Below are 13,916 nucleotides of genomic sequence, written 5' to 3'. Positions count from 1 at the left end.
TCCAAACTAGGCTTGACTGAAGCCTTATACAATGGAACCATAACCTCTTTATTTCTGCATGTGAAGGTACTCTGAATCATTGCTATTATCAGATGTCATGATTTCAAAACTTGTGCAATGTGGTTCTTGAACTTCAGGTCCTTTTCCACCACCATTTCCAAATCTGTCTTCTTCTCTACCTCCTTCAGAGTCTCCCCATCAAGTGTATACTTTGCATCCCATCTTTGCTTATCAAATTTCAGAACCCCATACTTTGCAATACTGAACTGACAATTCCACTTACTTGCCAATTCACAGAATCAATTCAAGTGCTCCTGTAAGGCAACAACACCTGCTTAACTCCACATTGTTTTCCAATTTTGCATCATCTGTAAACAGTTGCATATCACCAGTTAAATCCATCCCCATATCATTAATAGACAAACTGAACAACAATAACTCCAGTACAGACCTCTGCTGCAAATCCCAAGTGCCTTTCCTCTTTTGGGATACTGCAACTCCATCTACAACTTTCTGATACCTATTTGACAGCCAGTCACTGATCCAAGTCTGTTACCCAATCCCATCCATTTGAATTTATTGAACAGTTTGTGTGATAGCCTATCAAAAGCTTTTGCAAAATCTGTATACACAGCTACTTGTCCAATATGTTCAACACTTGTTATAGTTGGTAAAATGCGATCTCCCTTTACAAACTCATGCTGACAATTATAGAGAATATTGGTGCTATCAACCCATTTCTTATCCTAGTGCTCACTGATCTCTCCGATACCTTGACCACAATTCCAGATATACAGACTGGCCTGTAATTTGTAACCACTTTTATACAGTGAACAATTTTACCTTCTCTCCACTCCCTTGGGACCTATGTTGTTATACGACTTTCATTAAATAGGTATGCAAATGTTACTGCCTACTTCCTGGAATATTCCCTTAAGATATGTTGTGATATGTATCAAATCCTATTGCCTTATTAACATCAAGCTTATTTAATTCCTCATATACCTCCTACTCATTCACAATTAATCTATCTTAATTAAATATTTTCAACTCTATGTGTTGATTATTCAGAATGTATAACATACAGTTCTCTTAATAAACATTATATGGGAGACTTCAACTATGGGGATATAGAATGGAAGGAGAAAAGGGAGCACATGGAAAGGTTAAAATGGAATTTATACAGTTACTAAGAAATAATTATTAGAAACAGCATGCATGGAGGGGTCAGGAATTTGAGAGTGTTGGATGTGGTATTAGCGTCAGAACATATATCTGCAACTACAGTGAAAATTCTACCTCCAATCAGAGAAAGTGACCATGCAGTTCTGCAAGTGACCATGGGAGGTTGTTTCACATGTGGAATTCTCAGTCAAGAAAGGATTTATGTGAAACTTCAAAGATGATGATTATGACAAACTTAGGTGGTGGCTTAGAGCAATGCCATGAAATAAACCAGGTAGAGAATAGATGGAAAATAGCTAATAGATGCAAAAAAAAAAAAGCAACCTTATAGAGAGAATATAAACAATGCAAAGTGCAGGCAAGAAGAGTGACTAGAATGGTAAGGAAGGTTAAATCAGATCATAAGAGAAAATAAACAGGCCAAAGTAAATCCAAAAGAGTTTTCTGCTACTATATAATAAGTACCAGAAAGAATGATGAAGGAAGGATAACTTTACTCAGTGTCAATGGTAAAAAAAGTGACAAAAGCAGTATAAATATGAAGTATACTGCTTTTATATATATATATATATATATATATATATATATATATAAAAGTGAAAACAAGGGTGTTAAGTTTATCGAAATATCAGTACCAGGAGATAGTCGGATTGATGACAAAGAAAATGAAAAAATTACCAAGTATCACGATTTGCAAGTCGAAGTTGAACAAATCTGGCAAAAGAAAATGAAAGTTGTTCCCATAATAATAGTTGCTTTAGGCACCATCCCTAAAACATTGAAAAAACATCTAGAAGCACTTGAGTTAGATGGATTAAAAATTGGGCAGCTGTAAAAGGCCGCTTTGTTCGACACAGCATTCATTTTCAGAAAGTATTTCCACGACTCATAGGCCCTTGAGTAGGGCTCGAATTAGTGGAATATAATCAGCCTTTTACTTAAGACTGAGGAAGCAAATCAAACTTTGATGAATATTATATATAAGCAGTATACATCAGGAGGTGAGCTACTAAGCGATCGCTTTACAAGGGTGTATCATCTAAACATGTGATGATAGAGCTTGATGTAAGAACTGAGGTGCTCAACATGCAGAAAAATATCAATGTGAAAACAGAAATGGGAATTGATGTTATATAAGTGCATGTACCACAAGAATGTGCAAGAGAACTGGCAACACCGCTGATGGAGTTGTTTAAGTCTCAGTTCTGGAAAGTTTCCAAGGGTATGTGACTCCAAGACAGAAGTAGCAAATTACAGACCAATTAGTATCTCAAGAGTGGTGGTTAAAGTATTGGAAACAATCATTAAAGGTAAAATAAGAATATGGAATGTGGAATAAGAATATGATACTTAATGGGGCAGCATGGTTTTATAAAAAAAAATAGGTCCTGCTTCAGTAATTTATTTGCAGAGAGTGGCTTTTGGATAAAGGAAATTGTTACATCATGATACTGCTGGACTTTGCAAAATACTGAATGGAAAACTATTACATGAGTTGTAGCAAACTGGAATGGATATAAGGCTGGTGGCATGGATAGGAGAGTGGCTGACAGAGAGACATCAGAGGTTAGTTGAAGGTGGAATGGAATCAAGGCAAACAAAGTTCAGGTTTGCTGATAATGCAAAACTTAGGATGACAACAGTTAATAAACAGATGTAGAAATATCTTACAAGATAATTTAAATAAATTGGCAGTATGAACAAAGGACAATGGTCATCAGTAAGGTAATGGAGGAAAAGATTACGTACTTTGTATCATGTTGATGGTACCAGACTGCAGGAAATTGATAAGGCCAGTAATCTGGAGGGTGACGGACAGATTTGAATTTCAGAGGACATATGGCAACAGCTCAAAGAATTACTCTGATGTTGAAGAACACGCTGATAAGTAATGATAAGAAGGTTATTATATCTCTTTAAAACGCTATAATTTGGCCACATCTTGACTACTGTTGCAGAGATCTGGTTACCTGGATTTCTTGGGGATCAGGAGGAGGTAGAGATAATTCAGAGACGAGTGACCAAGCTGGTGACAGGTCCATGGAATGCTTCCTATGAGGGTGGATGAAAGCTATATGGACTGCAATGTTTAGTTAACAGTGAGAAAAAGAGATGTGATGGAAGCTCCTGATGTGCACCTCATCAGGGATTTGATGATGTAAAGAAGAATTACAATAGAAACAGTAACAGTTACCAAGGAGAGTTTTATAAAATATGAATGCATAACAGTAGAGGAAGAGTCTCCGTAGCTCAGCCGATATAGACTGATCTTTATCGACTCAGGTCTTTCCGACCCTTTGGTCGGAAAGACTTGAGTTCGATTCCTGTCAGTGACATGAGTAAGTAACCTTTATGAAAGATGAGTTAGCCAGTCTCATACTGAGGTAGGGGGTTTTTTCACCTGGAAACTCTGATTTTTCATCCCCCAGAACAGGCAAACTGGCCCTATGAACATCCCCTAAAGGCTACAGTCAAAGATTACGTATTACTGACTGCAGTCTTTAGGGGATGCAGAAGAGGAGTGATGAACTGGCTGCATTAATTCATCGTAAGTTTCCTCATTGGGGGGAGACTCAACCCGTCCTAGGACGGATGAGAAGGATAGGATGGAGGACAGTAGAGGAAAGAATGGCAAAACCCTCTGGAAGTTACATAACAGCATGTTTAGCAAGAATCTGAAATCTTTATTTAGAGAGTGAGAAATGAGTGGAGTAAGTTACCAGAGGTAGTTGCAAGTGTAATGTCAGTGAATGTACTTAAAGAGAGATAAGATAGGTGGTGTTTTAATATGGTTAGTATCTTTTTTTCAAGTAATTCACTACAAGTAGTTTATATCAACTTTGAATAATTAGCCAAGTCTACGAGTCAAAATTTTTATTCAAAAAAGTGATCGTTTCTCTGACAAGTTTCACTGTCTGTATGACTGACAGCATCTTCAGGAAGATGCTTAATACAAAATACTCAAATGTTTCCAAAAGCCATTATTTCTCTAGATTGAAAAATACTGGGTTGATAGTTTCAATCACATGTATCATTAGGCAAATTGTGCAGTCTATACACTGTTGTGTAATCTCTGTATGTAACTGATGGCATAAGAGATGTTACAAACACTAATTAATGACATCCAGATGTCATGAAGTATAAATCTTTGGTTTTATTTAGTGTGAGCAAATGACCCCAGAAGACTCCATGAACAATCTGACGAAAGTGTTCTAAGTAGAAGAAGCTTGCCAATCTACTGTGTGATTAGTATTGACTCCAATGATAAGCAACTAACAAAGATCACTAGATAACAATGTGTTTGACAATATATATATATATATATATATATATATATATATATATATATATATATATATATATATATATCCCAGTACATACTTCACAGTATCAATTAGGTACCATTAAAATATCATAACAAATTTTCTATATATATACAAAATAACAAAACTGATGTTTATTTACTTCTTACTCCGGAACTCTCCCATAACACCAGCTGCTGCAGTAAATGTTATTGTCGGAATGAGAGCAAATGGAAGCTGCAAACTCATGAGAGCATTCAACAAATCATTCATACCAGTTAATGCTGTTGCATTCTTATAAACAGCTATGAATAAGGTTGGACAAATGGCAATTGAACGAGTAAGAAGAACTCTCTTCCACCTAGCCCACTTAAGTTTCAGAAAACCCTAAAAAAGAAAACAAGACATGTATGCAGAATAAAATGCAGGTATATTAAATGAAAAAATAAATGCGGTAATTATTATTATTATTATTATTATTCAGGCCTCCAAGGAGTCAAAAGACTCATCGAGGGAGGTCCTTTCTAAGACATAAAGTCTGTCAAGACTCATCGAGGGGAGGTCCCCCCCTGAGAAACACAAAGTTTATCATACCACTCCTTAAACCCACTGACCGTTCTCGCTCCCACCACTCCATCAGGCAATGCATTCCACGGCTCAACCACCCTCCACACAAAGAAACCACTCCTTACCCTCTTGCTCACAGTTTCCTTTCGTAACTTCCAGGGATGGCCTCTTGTCATCACTCCTTCCCGCTGATCAACCAAGCGAAAGAACTCCCCAGTGTCAACCCTGTAACCACCTCTCAACAGTTTAAAAGTCTCAATCATATCACCTTTCCTTCTATCCGCCGAACTCTGCAGTCCACATTCTCTCAGCCGATCCTCATAACTATCCTTGTACAGTCCTGAAACCATCTTTGTCATCCCTCTTTGTATCCTTTCCACAGTTAATTTATCCCCTTCAAATCCTGGGGACCAAATCTGAGAACAATAGTCCAAGTGTGGTCTGATCAGAGACTTATACAACGGAATGATAACCCTCTTATCTCTGCAGGTCAGTGTCCTTCTCATAATAGCAGCAATCCTCTGTGTTACTTTCACCACCTTTGCAATATGTCCCCTAAACTTCAGGTTTCTATCAATCATCAACCCCAGATCTCTTGTCTCCCCTACTTCCTCCAGTATAACTCCTCCCATAGAGTATGCAGCATCCCATCGATGTTTCCCAAACCTCAAGACCTTACATTTTGCTGCATTAAACTGACACCCCCATTCATTTGCCCATCTATGTAGCTTATTTAAATCCTCTTGCAGGGCTACCACATCTGCACTATTACTAATAATCCTTCCAAGCTTCGCATCATCTGCAAACAACTGAATATCCCCCTGCAATCCACTGGCTATGTCATTGATATAAAGGTTAAACAATATAGGTCCTAGTACTGAGCCCTGTGGGACCCCACTTGTAACCCTCTGCCTCCTGGAAACTGCTCCACCATACACAACTCTCTGATACCTATCAGACAGCCAATCCTGAATCCAGTTGACCAATCTGACATCCAGACCCATGTGCTGCAACTTAAATATCAGCTTATCATGTGGCACCCTGTCAAATGCCTTCGCCAAGTCTAAGAAAATTGCAGTATATGCCTTTCCCTCATCTAATGCTCTTGTAACTTTATTATAAAAGGCTAGCATATTGCTAAAACAAGAGCGTCCTTTCACAAATCCATGTTGATTCTCACAGATAACATTACCCTCATCTGCCCAATGCTGTACACGGTCCCTCACTACTTTCTCCAAGATCTTAACTACTGATGACACACAGACTGGCCTATAATTAGACACTTCCAGTCTGTTACCACCCTTATGCAATGGCACTATCTTACCTTCCTTCCATTCCCTGGGCACCTTTGCCAAAGCCAGACTTTCATTGAAAAGCCACGTTAAAGGTACTGTCAATTCCCTAGCACATTCTCTCAAAACTCGTGGCGAAATACCATCCAGTCCCACAGCTTTACTGACATCCAGAGTACTCAGTATCTGAAACACACTCTCCTCCTGTACCTCCAGACCTCGTACCAGTCCTATCCCTCTAGCATTAAAACTGACTCCTCTAGGATGAAATACTCCAATAAAGTGTTCATTGAACAATTCCACTATGTCCTCTGCATCAGTCACTCTATTCCCATTTTTATCCCACAATATCATTCTTCCACAGTCATTTCTCCTCCTACTGGCCACATAGCTAAAAAATTCCCTAGGATTTTCTTTGGATCTTAGGGCCAATCTCCTCTCATATTCCAGTTTCGCTTTCCTTACCACACAAGTTACTCTTCTGGCCTGTGTCTTATATTCCTCATGCATCTCTTCACCTGTCTCCTTATATCTCTTCCATAGCCTCTTTTTCGCATGCAATTCCTGTTTAATATTGTTTGTCATCCACTTTACTCCAAATTGCGCCCTCTTCTTCACTCGTGGTATACAACTTACCATTGCTAATAACAAATATTCTTTCACAATTTCCCACGCACTGGTGATATCCCTGCCTTCCAATTCCTCCCTCCATGAAACTTCCCGAAGTTGACGTCTAAGACTATTATAATCACCTGCCTTATAATTCCACATAAGTTCCCGTCTCTTTGATACTCCTGCATGTCTATTCATTTTCCAAGTCAAAACCATATGGTCACTCTCTCCAACTGGTGGGAGAGACGTCAACTCAGTTATTATCAACTCTTCTGATGCTATAACCAAATCCAAAATTTTTGAACCTCTTGTTCCCTCTGTTACATGTTGCCTAAGACATTTGTCCCTCAAGAATTCTAGAAATTCCATTCCCCTATTGTTACATGCATCTTCCTCTCTCCAATTTATACTACTGAAGTTAAAATCTCCCATAACAATCATTCTTCTTGCACTTGCCAAACTGAGCTGTCTAAACATCTCCTGGTCCCCATCCTCTGTGCTCCTGGGTCTGTAGCAACACCCCACCAAATATCCTGTCCTGCCTACCTCCACCTCACACCATACGCTCTCAAAATCATTTGTCTCACTACCTTCCAAATTCTCCACTCTTAGAGGACATAGGTCATTACTTATCATAAGCAGCACCCCACCACCACGCTTTCCCCTCCTATCCTGGCGAAAAATGCTATACCCAGCGACTTCTATTTCTGTTTTTATATCCCCTTCTGTCAACCACGTCTCAGTGATCGCAATAATTTTTGGCCAGGCTGATGCTATCTGCGCCACCAATTCCTCTCCCTTATTCCGGATACTCCTGGCATTAGTATACAGCATATAAATGCCATTGTTTCTATACCCAGCATTATCCCTTCTAGACTCCACTGGGCTCAGTCTTACCTGACATTGTCTCCCTTCTCCCAAGTATCCATTCCCACAAGAGGCCACCCCTGCTATCATCCTCCCTGGGACACACTGACTCGTTCAGAACAGCAATCTCTCCAGATGCCTACATCCTTCCTCATTCAAATGTAAACGGTCTCTTGCAAACAACTCCTCTCTTTCCTCAAACGCACTCCAAGCATCCACATATACCAGTCCTCTCTTGTCACACATTCTCGCTATTATGCCATTCAATATCACCGCTCTTCTGCTCAGCTCATCATTATCATACCTAGGCAACACGCACACTATTTTTCCTCTCTCTGTCTTCTTCCGTACAGTCTCAAGCAAAAATCTCATATCTCTCGCTGCCCGACTTACATTACCACTCAAGTCATTCGTTCCTACCATCACAATCATCTCATCCAGCCTTTCACTTCTCTTAATTGCCATAGCCACCCTTTCTATTGTTCCTCCTGGCAAACACTCCTCACGCATCCTATCCTGAACACCACGGATCATTGAGTCACCATACATTATACCTCTTACCATTCCATCGCTCCTATTGTTTCCATTCTCTCCTCTTCTTTCATTCCCATACCTCTCTCTTCTACTGTTTCCATTCTCTCCTCTTCTAGCACTCCCATACATCTCTCTCATTCCCTCTCTCCTACTGTTTCCATTTTCTCCACTTCTAGCACTTCCATATCCCTCTCTCATTCTGTCTCTCCTACTACTGTTTCCATCCGCTCGTCTTCTAGCATTCCCATACCTCTCTCTCATTCCATCTCTCCTACCGTTTCCATTCTCTCCTCTTCTAGCACTTCCATATCTCTCTCTCATTCCGTCTCTCCTACTGTTTCCATCCTCTCGTCTGCTAGCATTCCCATACCTCTCTCTCATTCCCTCTCTTCTACTGTTTCCAATCTCTCCTCTTCTAGCACCCCCATACCTCTCACTTATACTCCTTAAATTCTCTCTCTCTCCTACTCTGATTCGCCTTGCATTCATCTCTTCCATTCTCCTAATCTTATCTTTCATACTTCTGCTCTCATTCACTAGACATTCCACCTCCGCTTTCAACTCATCTATCTCCCTCTGCAGGTCAGTCACTCTTAATCTAAATTCACTCTCCCAAACAAAACCATCTCCTAAACTTCCACAGTCACTCACACCTTCCACACTATCAACCATTATTTTCTCATTCTCTCCTATCATACTACTTGTCTTCCTACATTCATTCTCCGTTCCTGGAGCAACAAAGTCGGATATCGATATATCTAATGTACTTATTTCCTCCAACTGCCTGCATTTTGCGCACATACGCTCTCCACTCTCTTTAACAAACCACATATGTAATTCCTTAGAAGCATACATGCCGCAAGTACTGCATGCCACAAAGTCCCTTATGATATTGTTAATAATTGAGTTCTTAAATGGCAGAGGACTTGGCGTTATGCCACTTGCGACTGCTGCTGAATCCACCATCATTCCTTACTGCCGAGTAGCGTAATCCTTAATAATTATTCAATTAATAAATAAGAGGGGGAAAAAAGTACAAACATCAGAACATTTAAGTACTAATATAATTAAATAAAATGAAATATAACTAAATACAGTAACTTAGCTTCGTTTTGTCTTCCGCCGTTACGCGTTCGATTCTGACGGTACCAACATATATTATATCGCGACAGCAACTAACTTCCGAAAAACAACCACTGAAGTACACTCGTATTCAGAGAAACAATTCAGCACTCAAAAACGTAGAAAAACGGGGAAAAAAACGGACTATTCACCGATTAAAAATCACTTTCTTCTGCACAGCTCAAATTCACCGCCACGTGCTACAGCGACGCTAGCGCCTGCCATAAAAAGAAATGCTTGCCATGCCTTCCCTTATAATTGCCTGTATTCCTGCAATCCTACCCCCACCTAATTAAACACTAGATTAAATCTAAAATGGGAGCAAAGAAAAATTATTAATTTTTCTTTGCTCCTATTCTCACTAAATGTTATAGTGAGAATAACAGCAAATAGAAGAAAGTCAGTCATGAGGTCATTCAAAAGATCATTCATGTCATTTAATGCAGCTTCATTCCAGCCAGAGTGTACAAGAATGGCAAGAGCATGAATAATTAAGATATTCATATGGTAGATATGTTGCTGGTTGAATAAGATCTTCTGTAATGAGCTGTTGACTCAATAAAGGTTTGTTAATAAAATTTGACACAAGATGAAAAGGTACATGCAAATTAAATATTTGTATAACTAGAGCAAATGTTTCACTGAGTGAGTTAACTTTCTTATACATCTAAATTTGACTCCTATAATCAACCCACCACTGTAATAATTAATAACAAACCACCATGGAGTAACCAGACTCATTGCACTGAACCTTTAAACTCATTTATATCCTAACATTCACAACATACTCTGGCAATACATTTAATTCCTTCTCCTTCTGTAAAAAACCTTCACACCTTTGCACAATTTCCAAGAATATCCTCTTGCTCTCTCCCATTCTCATCATCTATTGCATATACTCCATTCTATATTAATCCTGCAAAATCTCACCAAATTAAACACCTCTATCCTTATTATCATCAAATACCTCTAGGAAGGAAAGCCATAGATCATCCACACCAGCTGTCATACTTTCTTAGAAACTAAGACACACTAGAGGAACTCACACTCACAACAGACAAATGATTCCATTCATTCACTACTCTGTGAAAGAAAAATCTAGCTCTCACCCTTTAACTACACACAAACTCAACTTCCATGGATGTCTCCTCAGGCTCTCTCTCTCTCCACGTTCCATATAATGAAAAATTCCAATCAGTATTCCTATAACACCCTTTCAGAAATTTATCAACTGATATCATCTTTGTAAAACTTTTTTGCATCCTCTCTATAGCTTTTTCATACCCTCATAACCTAGAAATGTACACAGTAATCCAAGCAAGGTTATTTCAAGGCCTCATAATAATGCAAAATGACTTGCTTATCCTTACATGTTAATGTTTGTTTCAGCATCTCAATTATCCTGAGTTGGGTTCACAAATAAACTGACTGTTTAACTTGAACTTCTTTCCACAAAACTCCAAGATTCCTAACTGCATAATTTTCTCCATGAATAATCTCACATTTTGCATAATAATGCAAAATGACTTGCTTATCCTTACATGTTAATGTTTGAGGGATAACTACCTCAGACAGTATGTAACAGAGGGCACAAGAGGATTAAGGGTCTTGGATTTGGTCATCTCATCGGAGGATGTAATTATCAATGAGGTATCAAATCATCCACCAATCGGTGAAAGTGACCATGAGGTGATTACTTGGGTGGTTGCCAGCAGTGCAAGGACCCCAGTGAAAAAAGGGTATATGTGGAACTACAAGGGGGGTGATTATGAAGAGCTCAGGAGACAGCTTGCAGGTGTAGCATGGAATGAGGAATTAGCTGGAAAAGAGATCAATGCAGCTTGGAGGATTTTCAAAAAATATTTAGTGGATGCAATGTCTAAATGTATACCACGGGTGAGAAGGTTAAATAAGTTAGGTGTGAGATGGATGAATAAAGAGATTAAGCATGCAATACAGAGAAAAAGGGCATTATGGAGGCAGCATAAGAGAAGTGAAAATAACCAATTTCATGAGGTCTACAAAGACCAGGCAAAGGAGGGTGACTTGGTTGGTGAGAGTAGCTAAAGAGAGGTATGAACAGCAGTTAGCTAATGAAGCCAAAAAGAATCCTAGGGAGTTCTTTCGATATGTAGCCAGCAAAAGAAAGAATGATTATGGAAGGATGACATTGATTGGAGGAAATGGTATAAAGACAGCTGTTGCAGAATGTGTGGGGGAGATACTTAATGAACAGTTCATAAAGATCTTTCAATCTTGTGAATGTGACTTCATGGAGAGATTAAGAGCAGTTGATGATGGGGAGGAGAGACTGACTGTAAGTGAGGAAGAGGTGTCTGGGGAATTGAGTAAACTAGATGTAAATAAGGCTGTGGGACTTGATGATATATCACCGCGTATTCTGAAGGAATGTGCCAGAGAGTTGACACCTGCCTTGACATATTTTTTTAATACGAGTCTTGCACTTGGTCAAGTCCCTAAAGAGTGGAAGGGGGGCAAGATTGTGCCACTTCATAAAGGAGGTGATCGAACTCAAGCATCAAACTATAGGCCTATCTGTGTGTCAGGTGTTGTGGTTAAGTTGTTGGAGAAGCTTGTGAGAACTAGGATCCAGAGTTGGGTTGACAACAATGGTATAATCTTTGATGGACAGCATGGATTTGCTAAAGGGAGGTCGTGTTTTAGTAATCTACTTACTTATTACAATAAAGTGACTGCTTCCTTGGACAGAGGAGAAGGATACACAGTAATATATTTGGATTTTGCAAAAGCTTTTGATAGAACACCTCATGATAAGTTGACAGTCAAACTAGAGCAGATGGGGTTGGATATTAGATTAGTGCATTGGATTGGAGACTGGCTATCTGATAGGCATCAACAAGTTGTGTACGGGGGTGCAATATCCAGGAAAAGGAAAGTCACTAGTGGAGTGCCTCAGGGATCTGTTTTAGGGCCATTACTATTTAACTTGTATATTAATGATATTGGCAAAGATTTGGATGGAGATATTCAGTTGTTTGCAGATGATGCAAAGTTGGGACGAACCATAAAGAGTAGTGAAGATGTTGTGGTCTTGCAAGAAGACTTGAATAAATTGAGTGATTGGGCAAGCAAATGGGGATGTGAGTTCAATGTTGCAAAATGTAAGGTTTTAAAATTTGGAAAACAAAGATGGGATGCAGAATTTATGCTTGGTAAGAATATATTGTTGGAAGTAGAGGAAATAAGAGATCTGGGAGTGATAGTGGATAAGGATCTAAAATTTAGGGGACACATCGCCAAAATTGTGAAGACAACACAAAGGTTTCTGGGAATGAGGCAGAGGACACTGACGTGTAGAAGTAGGGAGATTCTTGTTCCATTGTATAAGGCTTTGATTAGGCCACACATGGACTATTGTGCCCAGATTTGGTCACCGGGTTTTCAGAAGGATGAAGAGATGTTGGAAAGGGTCCAAAGGCGACTGACTAAGGTAGTTTCTGACCTCTGGAATGTCGAGTATGAGGAAAGATTGAGAAGATGTAATTTGCAGAGTCTGGTGGACAGGAGGAAGAGGGGAGATATGATAGAGACCTACAAGTTGGTAAGGGGTTGTTATAGGATCAATGGTGGAGAAGTTCTACAGAGAATAGTGGGAGATCAGGGGAGAACCAGAGGTCATGCCTGGAAACTGTATAAAGAGGGTGTGAGTAGGGGAGTGAGAGGCAGGTTTTTTTCGTGCAGAGTTGTGAATGATTGGAATGCCTTGCCTGAGAGTGTGGTGTCTGCAAGGAGTTTGAATGTGTTTAAGACCCGGTATGATGAGATGTGTATGAGATAAAAGGACCTCCTAGATGAGTCTTTGACTCCATGAGGTCTTGTTTAATAATAATAATAATAATAATAATCTCACCAATATAATATGCCAGTGGAAATCTTATCATGCCCAAGTACAACAGTTTTACTAACATTTGTCAATATCCAGCCTATTCAAGTCATTCTGCAAGTGCTGCAGATCAGTAGAATCCCTGATTGCCCTGTCATTCTTTGCATCATCAACAAACAACTGAACTTCTTCCATCAGGTCCTTCCAAATACCATTTATGTAAAGACTGAATAACAATAGTCTAAGGGCTGATCAACTCAGTACACCACTGCTCATGTTAAATCTAGCAGATTTAACCTGACACACTCCACATATACCACTTTCTGATGCCTGTCTATCAACCATCTACTTATTGAAGTCAAGAATTTATATTCTGAACCCATACTCACCAGTTTATGCAAGCCTTTCATTTGGTATCCTCAAGAGCAGGAGATGTTTAGGCAGGTGAGCTTGACAAGAGCAAAAAGAATGATTGTTATGGAGGATTTTAACTACAGTAAAAACTGGGAAGAGGAAACTACATGTAGTAAGTAGGGGAATGGAATTTCTGAAATTATTGAGGGACAACTG

General features: G+C 39.3%; 1 protein-coding gene across 1 annotated transcript in view; it reads right to left on the bottom strand.

The window, feature by feature from the left end:
• Positions 1 to 13,916, bottom strand: part of LOC150094535 (natural resistance-associated macrophage protein 2-like) — a 169,756-nt gene that overhangs the window by 64,243 nt on the left and 91,597 nt on the right. Inside the window, exon 12 of the mRNA XM_090412089.1 lies at positions 4,651 to 4,874. Coding sequence (XP_090268215.1) covers positions 4,651 to 4,874 — 224 coding nt within the window. The remainder of the gene's footprint in view (positions 1 to 4,650; positions 4,875 to 13,916) is intronic.

The sequence above is a fragment of the Typopeltis vanoorti genome, chromosome 22 (genome assembly GCF_054136105.1).
Source record: "Typopeltis vanoorti isolate ZY-2024b chromosome 22, IOZ_Tvanoo_1.0, whole genome shotgun sequence".
Classification (NCBI taxonomy): Eukaryota; Metazoa; Arthropoda; class Arachnida; order Uropygi; family Thelyphonidae; genus Typopeltis; species Typopeltis vanoorti.
This window is presented reverse-complemented; position numbering and strand designations above follow the sequence as displayed.